The following is a 12035-nucleotide window of genomic DNA, read 5'->3' as shown; positions in this document are numbered from 1 at the left end:
TTACCCCCTTAGTGTCTGAGATAAAATTCATGTGTAAGATAGCTTATCACATGATTTAATAATTAGAGCTGGGGAGATGAATGACTCAGTGGGTAACAGAGCTTGCTTGCATCAGGACCTGGGTTCTGATCCATAGCATCCATGACTACTATGCATAATCATGTATATCTGTGACCCCAGTACTAGGGAAGGATGGAGACAGGAGGATTGCTGGGTTTTCTTGGTCACCAGCCAATTTCAAGTTTAATGAGAAACTGTTCCAAGGACTAGGGCAGAGAGTGATAGAGAAGGAAGGCCACCTGATGTCCTCCTCTGACCTCGGCACGTGTATGCACAGGTGCATCTCATACACAATACATGTACATTTGTACTTAGAGACTGCCGGTGTAGGTTGGTGGCAGAGCAGTGTTGAACATATATGAAGCCCCAGGTTCTAACGTCAGTGCCAAGAAAAGAAACATAGATTGCTGAAGCTGCTGACATGTCAAGGGAAAATAGAAGGGGGATGAACAATAGGTAAATACTTGGGTACAAGCATCTGATAAAAAGTAATGAAATTGCTAGATCCCACTGTCTACAGGATCAGTGAGCTATGGCCAGCAGGACAGACAGGTAGCTTTGTTCTGCAGGAGGAGTGTCCAGTTCAAAGATGACATTTCAGAATGGTGATTACAAAGTTTTAGGCTGAATCTGTATACAGTGTAGCTGCTCCGTCTTTAAGAACTGCCATGCAGCCGGGCGGTGGTGGCGCACGCCTTTAATCCCAGCACTTGGGAGGCAGAGGCAGGCAAGAGCTAGTTCCAGGACAGGCTCCAAAAACCACAGAGAAACCCTGTCTCGAAAAACAAAAACAACAACAACAACAAAAAAGAACTGCCATGCTACTACTGTGGCAGACTGTACCCTGTCCCACTCTGCCTGCTTTGGCTGTAGTTCTTGAACAGGCGACTCCTGTCAGCATCTCAGTCCACTTGTTCGTGGCAGTGCCTGTGCTAGCCAGCAACTGCTAACCTGAGAGCCAACCTGCATGCAGTTGAGTCTTTGGGGGCACTTCCTGCCTTATTCTGAGTCTGAACTGAGGCCTGTACTTAATCCCATGCAGGTGCTGGACTGTGGATTTGGGTGGGGGTGGGGGTGGCTGAGGCCTAGTTCCCAGGGGCAGGCACATTATTTGACCTTTGACCTCGCCTTCCGTCTTAGTCACTTTTGCTGTGAAGAGACACTGATGCAGGCAGTCGCTCCTCTGGAGGCATGCTTGTAGTCTGAGAGATTTAGTCCATTGTCACCATGGCGGGGAGTGTGGTGACATGCAGGTAGGTGCTGGAGCAGTAACTGAAGGCTACATTCTGATCCATATGAGAGAACTGGGCCTAACATAGGCTTTTGAAACCTCAGCGCCCACCCACAGTGACACACTTCCTCTGACAAGGCCTCTCCTAATCCTTTCCAAATAGCGCCACTTCCTGATGACTAAACATTCAAATATGTGAAATACGTGAGCATTATCGGGGCCTTTTTTGTTTTGTTTTGTTTTTTTGAGACAGGGTTTCTCTGTAGCTTTGGAGCCTGTCCTGGAACTAGCTCTTGTAAACCAGACTGGCCTCAAACTCACAGAGATCTGCCCGCCTCTGCCTCCCAAGTGCTATGGGGCCCATTCTTAATTCAAACCACCACAACCTAGATACTAACTTTTTAAAAATTATATTATTTTATTTGTATGAGTGTTTTGTGTGCATGTGTGTCTGTGTACCATGAATGTACCTGGTTCTTGTGGAGGCCAGATTAGGGCATTCAATTCCCAGGTACTAGAGTTATAGATGGTTATGAGCCACCATATGGGTGCTGGGACTCAAACCTCGGTCTTGTGGGAGAACAGCAAGTGCTCTTAACAGCTGAGCCATCTCTAGCCTCTTTCCATTCTACTTTACCAGTGGGCCCAGCTTTGAATTACTCTGGTGCTTGGAGAGGTAACCTTTCCCTGCTTGGAATGAACTTGGAAGTGGCCTTTAAATTGAGGAACCCTACTCAGCCTTTGTGAAGGCTTTCTACGGCTGTGAAGCTGGGGGGATGTAATGTAAAGAGGTTCATTTCCAAACTGGTGCTATCTAAAGCTGCCTGAGAGCACTTTGGGTTCCCGTGGCCCCTTCCCACTGAGCAGAAGAAAAGTGCCACCATTGTTGTCCAGTCCGAACTTCTCATAGTACATTGTTGCAGGTTGTGACAGCTTTCTAGGTGCAGACTGATGACAGCCGGCAGTACTCTTGTAAGCTCAGTTGTAGCTCCGCAAGTTCTCATGCATGCCTTCTGGGTGTCCCTGTTGGGAAGAAAGTTTGGTCATGAGAAGGTGCTCTGGATTCGGAAGAGTCAGTCACAAAACTTGTTTTGTTTCCAGAATGATCTTGGTATATGATCTAGGCCTTGTCCTCTTACCTTGCCAAATCCATTGCAAGGGATACAGGTTTGCACCGCCATGGCTGGTCCAGTACAGGTCATTGATGTTGACTCAGTACCTAGATTTCATTGGAATTAGAATCATCAGAAAGTAGGCAGCAGTGTTGGCTAATGCAAGGAAATGGCAAGGGCTTTTGCCAGAGCACTGTACTATGCAGAAAGTCAGCTCATGTCTCTGGTGAAATTATCCCAGATACAGGCAATATTCATTTTGTAAAATATTTACTATTCTTGTCATAGAGAACAGGCTTTAGCCAGGCATGGTGGAATAGGCCTGAAATTCTAGTATGGTCACAAATTCAAGACCAACCTTGGCTATATATCAAGTTTGAGTGCAGCCTGGGATTCATGAGACCCTCTCTCAAATCAAAAAAAGAAAAAGAGCCGGGCTGTGGTGGCGCACGCCTTTAATCCCAGCACTTGGGAGGCAGAGGCAGGCGGATCTCTGTGAGTTCGAGACCAGCCTGGTCTACAGAGCTAGTTCCAGGACAGGCTCCAAAACCACAGAGAAACCCTGTCTCAAAAAACCAAAAAAAAAAAAAAAGAAAGAAAAAAAGAAAAAGAAAAAAAAGAATTAACATGTGTTGAAAAAATGCCAGGTAGGGCACTCTCTTAGTTGAGGTAGACCTGACCGTAGTGTATGCCTTACCAATCAGCAGAGCAGAGACTGCATTCTTCCTGTTCACTGTCTGCCCCGAGCCTCGCAGCATTCTGCACAGATTTGGCATGTATTTTGCTGACTACAGTGCTGCCTCAGTAATGAGCAATTGAGTATATATGATTTGTCTATCCAAGCTTCTCGAAGTCAGCTGGGCACCATGGCTAGGCTTCCAGATTGTCATTTCTTGAAATAGAGTTATTAGAATAGTAACAGTTGATCTAATTTTTAAAATTTAATAGAAATACAAGGCAAGCTAATTTTCCAAGGATATAAAGTACCTGGAAGGCAGCTGTTAGTTCACCTTGTACTGAATGCAAGTTTGGAATTCATAAGATTAGAAAAGATTTGTTTGTTTGTTTTTAATGGTTTGCAAATATTGTGTATCCCTGGTTTTAAGTAAAACCAAAACCTTGTGAATGTAGTCTGTTCCCTGACTGGGCTGTGCTGGTGGGTGAGGTGGGCAGCAGTAAGGGTGTGGACCTAAACTTATGTATTTGTCACAAGCCTAAGGAATGCAGTGGCTGTGTCATTCTGGGACTGGGGTTTGTGGCCTGGGCACATGATCTTGGGTTGCTGCTCCCTGGTGGACATCTGTAGTTGGTCACAAAAGCCATTTAATTTCCAGAAGCAACTACTAGTGAAGTCATACCGTTTGGTCACAGATTGTGAATGGTTTTTTATTTGTGTCATTTTTTTCTTTTTCAGCCTTCCTGGGTGACTCTCTCCGTGCAGTGTGGTGCTCTCCTGCCGTATCCTTTTCTACATCAAGGTTGGGGGATAGCTGTGGGCTTAAAATGCATTGAGTTAGTGGGCTCATGAGTGGGAGTCTGGGGATAGCTGTGGGTTTAAGATAGATCCAATTAGTGGGCTCATGAATGGGACTGGCCGTTTCCTCTGCACCTCTGTCCCTGCTCTTTCCTATCCTGTATGAAATGGTATGTACCTGGTCCTCGTCATTACCTGCATCAAAAAGCAGTGATCAGCAGTTGTGCCGAGGACCCAGAGTTCCAGCTCTTTTCAGTCTTACAATGTCTATTTAGACAAAAAATAGTTTTAGAACTCGAAGTCAGGTGAGAAAATGATGCATGACTCGTAGAGAACACGAGAAGGAGGTTCCTGGTTTGATAAGTATTCCTCTTTTTAGTTAGATCCTATGACAGGTTTATTATTCTATACTCTCCACTCAACCCTTGCTTTGTATGTGAAAATAGAGTGGTGATGACTTTATTCTCTGGGGCTTGGGACGGGGAGGTTGCAGCTCAGTTAATAAAGGGCTATCTTAATTTTAGGTCCTGGGCTCAGTCCCCAACATTGCATGATTTGGGCATGATGATGTATGCCCATAATCCCAGGATTCAGGAGGTGGAGGCAAGAGGATCAATAGTTAAAGGTTATCCTTAGCTTTATAAGAGAGTTTCAAGGCTAGCCTGAGTACATGAGATCCTGTGTCAAAACCAAAAGCGAACTCACTCTGCCGTGTATAGTCTCCTCCTGACCTGTGTCAGCCACGTCGTATTTCTCCCTTATAACTGTCCAGGATCCTGTCTTGGTCCCAACTGGGATATTCTTCACCATTTCTGTTTCTTCCTGTTGGCCTAATGGCTTCTGGTTTACTCTGTCAAGATAAAGCTTCACTGGAGAGGCAGTCCAAGCAGAGCTTGACTTTGGAAATAATTCCTGCCATCCAGGAAGCACACTAAAGTTCAGGCTGGGCACCTGGGGATGGGCACCATCATCCAGACACTTCGTTTTACGGCTGTGCCACACAGCAGAGGGACTCAGCCAAGACACTCCCCAGGGCCTCAGATGCTCAAACCTTCCTTTCTCAGCAGCTCTTCTTGGAGGATGCAGTTCTGACTCAGAAATTCTCATTCTTCATTCCAAGTCCAAAGAGTGAAGGGTTTTTTTTTTTTGTTGTTGTTGTTGTTTTGTTTTGGTTTGTTTTTTATCTTTATAAGTCCAAGTTTCAAACAGACAAACCAATCTCAGGAAAGTGGATTCCTTTCTGGGATGGAGTCAAGTATTCTATCTGTGGTGTCTTTTCTGGACCTTTTCTCTTCACCAGTCTTCCTCAGGAAGGTTATTAAAGCTCTTGCCCATCTGTCCATAGAGAAACCTAAAGGACCAGAATGAGGGCTCAAGATTGGCTGATAGTCACTCAGATTTGTTGATGGCAAAGTAGAAAGGCCTTGGCTGATAGATAGATCAGAGGACATTGTGCTGGAGTCTCCATTTATTATGGGCAGGAACTGCCCACATTTAGAGTTTGTCAGTGGATCCGTAAGGGATTAACAGCAATTGCAGTTTACTCTGTTCCTGACCCACCTATCTCAGTGGGTCCTTTCCGCCTGTTTGGAGCTCTGGACGCTCCATTGTGTTGAAGACTGCGTGTCTCCAGGAGACCTGCTCTGTCAGTGCTTGACGATCTCAGAAGTCAGATGAATGGTCCAGTCAACCTTAGAACGAGGCATGGTCTTGGGAATTATATTCTAGGGATTCTAGGGCCCTGAGTTGTCCTGCTGGACTTTAGAGCACACAGTCTCTTCTAAAAGAGGAGCCCTTGTGGGACAAGCACAGCTGTGGTGCTGCCTTTGACATCCTCTGCACGTTGCTTCTTAGGGTGTGTGTTTGTGTGTCTGATCTTGTGTATCTGCTTGGTGTGTAGTTAGACAGTGGTCAGGAATGTTTCCCGTGGACACACTGTCCATCTAGTGATGCTCTGGGCAGAACATTGGATTTTGTGGCGTCCTTTGCTGACAGTGGCTCGCTTCCTCTCATGCTTCACTCTCATCTGCTCTGCAGTCTCTGGTCATCTTCAGCCTGTCTCACTTTCCAGATGCTCCGAGCGGGAGGGAGGTGGCAGCGCCTGCCCTAGAGGGCAGGCAGGGCTTGTGTTAGTGAAGTTCCAGCTGTGCTCATCTTACTTCATTGCAATCTTAATAACTGTCCGACAGAGTCAATGGTTTCTCTCCAGAGTCCTGTCAGATTTTTTTTGGACTCACTGCCTGCCTTTCTCAGGTAAGCATGGTTATTGTCTATGGTGGTTCTGAGCGCTCGTGCGCTTGGACCTGTGACCTGTTTGTTAACCAGTTCCATAGAACCCTTGTGCTAAACTGACGATATTTGATAATCAACTTCTAGCACACTTACCATTGTCTAACCATAAAATATACATACATACGTAATTTAGAGAAATACAGATATTTAAACCTTGAATATGAAAAATAATTAAAATTAGATGACAAAAATTCACTTAGCTTTGTAGTGTTAAGGATTTTCATATAGATGAATAAGAAAACGATAGCAGAAATCTTAGCAGATGACTCTAAAGAGTGGATTCAGCTTATATTAGCCCATCAAGTCATTTGCTGTAGGTTTTAGTCAGGTGAACATTTTAATATTGAGATAAGAGCTTTGCTTATTATATTTGTGATGCATTTAGTCCCGGTGAGGATGCAGAGGATATACTGCTCACTGAAGGCAAAGTCAGCGCAACTGTCTGAAAAGCTTTAACATTGAGAACTGCAATGCTCCAATGTTGAGAGGCCTGGAATGAAGATGGCATGCGCATATTATCTATGGGAGGGCAAAGTCAGAAACAGGTGGCTGTGGGGAGGTGCATAAGAACCCTAGCTCATAGCCTTACAGAACAGTTTAGAAAATTTAGGTTTATAGAAGTGTGTAAAGTTGGGACGTGGTGCTAACTGGAAAAACGGAATATAAGAGACACCCAGTGTTATGGCAACTAGGGAAAGCAGGAAGTGAAGGAACTGACTGGTGGTGGTGGTGAATTCTGGGTCCTGAGAGGTGGGTATTGTTTTAAAGTACATCCCTGGTAGTTGGGTCCTGTTCTGACTGCAGCTGACAGAGGCCTGCGCTCACTAAATCAGGGCTATATTCTATATCAGCTGCCAAGATGAGTGCCTTAGGAGGAGGTGCAGTTCACAGCGGCTCCACTGTCCTTCCTTGGGTGCCTGTGATGGCCTGAGGTCTGAGGGGCTGGCCTGTACTCCCTTTCTTCAGGCGTCTGAGAAAGGAGCAGAGCAGGGTGCTTGTGAGCTGGGGAGGACTTGGCCTTTGTCTCCTCTTCCCTCAGCCTTGCCCAGGTTGGGAACCAGGGAGTGTTGGGTTTTTACCATTGTTAGGTTGTTGGCTAGACTTAACCTTTAACACATGATGTTGCCAGTCTGGTGACCCCTCCTTTGTCCAGGCAATGAGTAAGTAAGTTTATCTGGAGTTACTTGTTTTTTCCTGTCTTATAAAAATTCTAGAACTTCTGTGGATTATAAAGGCTCCTTTTTTGTTCTGCTGCATTGGTTTGATGCAGTCATTAAAGTCACACCTTTATTTCTTTGAACAGGAATTCGTTGAGATTTGTATTTTTTTTTTTTACTTTTTTTTTCCTCTTTAAATTTTACTTTGTTTTTTTAGTGCTTTCCCCCGTTTGTATATTTGTATATTTACATGAGAATAGTCTTAAATTTTGGTTAATGTACAAACTTGTAAATGCTGGGGGTTCTGGGTATATGCAGCACCTACTGTTTTCTCTACAACCTCTGTGCTTTCCAGATTTATATTCAACATCAGAGAAATGGGAAGTGAAGCCATGTCACCATGTCTCCATCTCTGCATAGCACCGTGTGCTTCACCTGCAGTGTGTGTCTCACTTCCTTACCTTGGCATCCATTGGGCTTCTGGGTTCCATAGGCTTTGCCTCTGCCAGAAGGGGTTCAGACTGTGAGAAAGGGGAGCCGGGCCAGGCTGAGTCGGGGGTGGGGAGGACAGAGATGTGAGCCAAAAGTATGCTAATATAAGAGGATTATAGGTCCTCTTTTGTTTTTTGTTTTTTTCAGACAGGTTTTCTCAGTGTAGCCCTGGCTGTCCTAGAACTCCCTCTGTAGACCAGGCTGGCCTCGAACTCAGATTGACTGGCCTCTGCCTCTTGAGTGCTGGAATTCAAGGCGTGCACCACCACCGCCTGGCTGATGAGTTTTAAGTGAACTAGTTAGATTATTATTAAATATTAGCCTGAGCTTGTAGTCTTAGACCAGTAGCTACCGGATAGTGATGGTAGGAGGCATGTAACACATCAGATGGGTTATAGCACACCTGCCATGCTTGTATGGGAGGTGAAGAAGACAGAGGGTCAGGCGTGACTGTGCTGTGGAAAGGAGGGTGTTGGTGGCTCAGAGGGGAGGGGAGCACACTGACAGAGTGTCACCTGAGTAGGCTTGAGTGGAGCGGGTTGAAGGAAGATAGGACTGGGCCCAGAAGGCCTTTAAGCCATGTTGGTGTGCCTGGTGTCTGGGGAAGGCAGGGCTGGCTGGGCAGTGGAGGTCAGGGAAGACTATGTGATTGGATAGCTCCTTGAGTTTGGGCTTGGGCAAGAAGCCCCTATATTTAATTTCAGATTATAAACATTTACATTAGAAACTGGAAAATGAGATTAAAGATCAGCACTGGGGAATTTTGTCCAGGAGCTGTGGGCATGATGGGGGTCAGGGTGGACATTAGAATTTTACACCTGAGGAGAACAGAGATGGAGATGGAGACTGGGATCTGAGATGGTGACTGGAATGGAGAATGGATCCTAGCAGTGACAGGAAACTTGGGTCCCAGGGCTTGTCATTGCTGTGGTCTGGGGTCAGTGCCTCTTCCAAGGTTATGAGCCAGAGCAGTCATATCTTCAGGTCAAGGACTTGGGCATACTGATGGCAAATCAGGTAGCGTTTGGTGTATAAGGGATGAGGGTACACTGGTGTGCAGTGGGATTTGGGGCATCAGTGAGTGGTTCACATAGAGCAACTTGGAGGACACATGGCATGATTGGAGTTCTTCAGCATAGGGGAGAGGCTGCAGGGACCTGAGAGACACTTGCGTAAGGCATACAGTTACAGGGATTGAATTTACTTGGAAAGGTATTGGATAGGCAAGGTACTGGTTAGGAGCAGACAAAGTTGGATTGTATGCTACTGTTGTAGTTTGTATTCCTGGGAACAGCTGTTCTCTGGGCAAAGGATCAGCATGAGTTTGTAATGGTTATGTGCGGTTGGTTGTGTCTGCTCTTTTGGTCTAGTCCTGTGGTTCAGAATCAGGAGAAGAGAAAAGATGACAAGTGAAACCAGGCTATGAAAGCTCAGGAGCTACACAGGCCTCTAAGTGGTCTTGGAATCTGGGTGCAGACACCTCGGGTGGTCAGCCTGGGGAATGGGAGGATACCCATGAAAAAGTAAGGAGGCGAGGGGCTGTGGCCAGAGCATGCCTGTCCAGACACTAAGAGGTGGATGGTGTCAATTGTGGGGCTCAAGAGGCAGAGTTTTTTCTGGGGACTAATATGTATTTTCCAGGTCATGACAGGGTCATGCATCCTTCAGCAAGTTCATTGAGTAGGAAAAACCAAATTTAGAAGCATTAGATCTTTATGGATCTCTTAATGCATACATAGATCTGCCACAGTATGTACTGGGAGTTAAAAGCACTTTTCTCTCTCTCTCTCTCTCTCTCTCTCTCTCTCTCTCTCTCTCTCTCTCTCTGAGACAGTTTTTCCATGTAGTCCTGGAATTCACTGTATAAATCAGGCTGACCTTGAACTCTCAGAGATTTCCAACAGCACTCCTGACACCAGCACTTCTTTAAAAAGAGAGGGCTGTCTAGCTTATTTGAGGAAACCCTGCAACTGTCGGCATAAGTGTACACCGATAGCACTAATGTTTTATGATTGCTAAAAATGTTAATTTGCTTTAAGCTATGTTAACAAATATGTACAATGGGAAGCTCAGGGGCTTGGGGTACACATTAATTACACTGTAACTCGTCCCTCGGGAGACGAACAGGCTGCACATAGCCAGACACATGGAGGAAAACAGTGTTCTGTAACACACAGTGCAGGTAGGGACAACACAATAGCTGTCCTCATGATTAGGCTCTGTCCTGCATAGGGACTCCACAAGGCTTGGCACCCCGTTGCCAATAACTGTATGAGCCCATGCATATACACCCAGGCGTGGCCACCTGAGCCAAGGCCTGCTTGGTTCCATAGGTTTCTGTCTTGTTGTGGTGTTAGGGAAGAGCTAACATTTCTTTCTGTATTCTTCCAGGGATGGGGGAAGAGGCCTCCTGCCCACAGAAATATCTCCTTGGTGCTGGTATTATTGCAGGCAGACAGCTCTGTAGTGTGGAGAGGAATTTGAAGGCCAGTGCAGCTCAGATCGAGTAGGCTGCAAATATAACAGTTCCTTGTCAATCACATTTCTTGACTGTACGGGGCCCTGTGAGAGGTAGCAGATCAACTCAGGGCTCACACCATATGGGGACCTTATCTTTAGTGAGCAGTGTTAGCTGGCTGAGGAGGGGACCATGGAAGCTAGGTTCATGGACTTTCCTTCTTGTGTGTGGAGACTAGAAGGGAGGACTGACACTCTGTCTGTCTCTGTCTCTGTCTCTCTCACTGTTTGAGACAGAGTCCAAATATATATTCCCATTTAACCTCAAGTTTTCTGTGTAGCTAAGTGTCATGGTTTGAATGAGAATGACCTTTGTAGGCTCATATATTTGAATATTTGGTCCTCAGTTGGTGGAACTGTTGGGAAAGATAGGAGGTGTGGCCTTTTTTGGAGGAGGTGTGTTACAGGGGATGGGCTATGAGGTTGCAGAAGCCCACACCAGGTCCAGTGTCTTTTTGTCTTGTGCTTGTGGATCAGATGTTCAGCTGCTGCTCCAGTGTCATGCCTGCCTGCCTGCTGCCGTGCTCGCCACCATGATAGTCATGGATTCACCCTCTGAAAGTGTGAGCAAGTTCTCAGTTCAGTGCTGCCTTGGTCATGGTGTCTCCATAGCGGTAGAAAAGTAAGACACTAAGAATGGCCTTGAATTTCTGTCTCCATTTCCCAGATGCGGGGGTTGCAGGCATGCATCACCCTTCCTAACTGAGAGGAGCGCCAGTTGGTAGTAGGGGATCAAATCTTTTTGGGAGTCAGGGAATTCTACATTGGGAGGACACAGGGACGAGAAGGCAGGTTGTTGAGGACTGATAGCAGGAGGAGGACTTGGCACATAGCTGGTTTAGTGTGTTTACAGTGGCATTTAGGTGTGATTGGCCAGGAGTCAGGCAGGCTAAACTGCCTTGGTCTCATGCTGTAGAACTGGGATTCAACCTGACACCGGGAGAGGCAATAGAGCATTGGAGCCAACATGCCTCTAGAAGGATGGCTTTTTAAAAAGTACTTTTCCCCGCTTAAAGGGATTGCTTTGCAAAATTTGGAGATTGCAGAAAAGTATAAGAGTGAAAATAAAAGTACCCCACATCCTTTGAACAGGAGGCAGCGGTCGCTGGTGTGCAGTGTGGAGCTCAGACTCACTGCTGCAGAGGTCTCCGCTGCTGTGGGTGTAGTGCTTTAGTTCCCGTGTACTCGGAGTTGATGGACTGCTTGTCAGAGATAGTGATCCAGTTCTCCTGGGGGCTCCCCTGCCTGCTATTCTTCTCACAGTAGCATAATGCACCCTGCCTAGTGAGGTGTGTGCCTGAGCCAGGACGTGCACAGTGAAGGTCAGTTACTGTGGCCGGTAAAGAATTCGGTCTTTTCTGACATGGCCTCTCAAGTGGTAAAGCTGCATCTAGATTAGGTCTTACACTCATTTTAACTAAAAATTGCATAGTGAGTCATTGGATCAGTCTTTTGTCAGATAATTAAATCTCATTCTGCCAGTGCTTCAGGAAACCACTGTAGAATAGCCTGGTCAGGTACTGATTTGAAAATGACTTTAGAAAGTTTGCGTGCAGTCAGAGTAGTGTGGAATACAGAATAGCCTCTAGGAGTGACTGTACAAGATTGGATCCATAGGGGCTACATGCTGGCATTAAGGAGCCAACTGTTGTGGGCAGTGGTGGCGTACACCTTTAATCTCAGCACTTGGGAGGCAGAGG

General features: G+C 46.1%; 1 protein-coding gene across 1 annotated transcript in view; it reads left to right on the top strand.

Moving 5' to 3' along the window:
- Paxip1 (PAX interacting protein 1) overlaps positions 1-12035 on the top strand; it is a 48838-nt gene that overhangs the window by 4341 nt on the left and 32462 nt on the right. Inside the window, exons 3-4 of the mRNA XM_057782890.1 lie at positions 3818-3861; positions 6067-6130. Of these exons, the coding sequence (XP_057638873.1) occupies positions 3818-3861; positions 6067-6130 (108 nt within the window). The remainder of the gene's footprint in view (positions 1-3817; positions 3862-6066; positions 6131-12035) is intronic.

The sequence above is a fragment of the Chionomys nivalis genome, chromosome 1 (genome assembly GCF_950005125.1).
Source record: "Chionomys nivalis chromosome 1, mChiNiv1.1, whole genome shotgun sequence".
In the NCBI taxonomy this organism is placed as follows: Eukaryota; Metazoa; Chordata; class Mammalia; order Rodentia; family Cricetidae; genus Chionomys; species Chionomys nivalis.
Note: the sequence above shows the minus strand (reverse complement) of the source record. Positions and strands in the feature narration are given on the sequence as shown.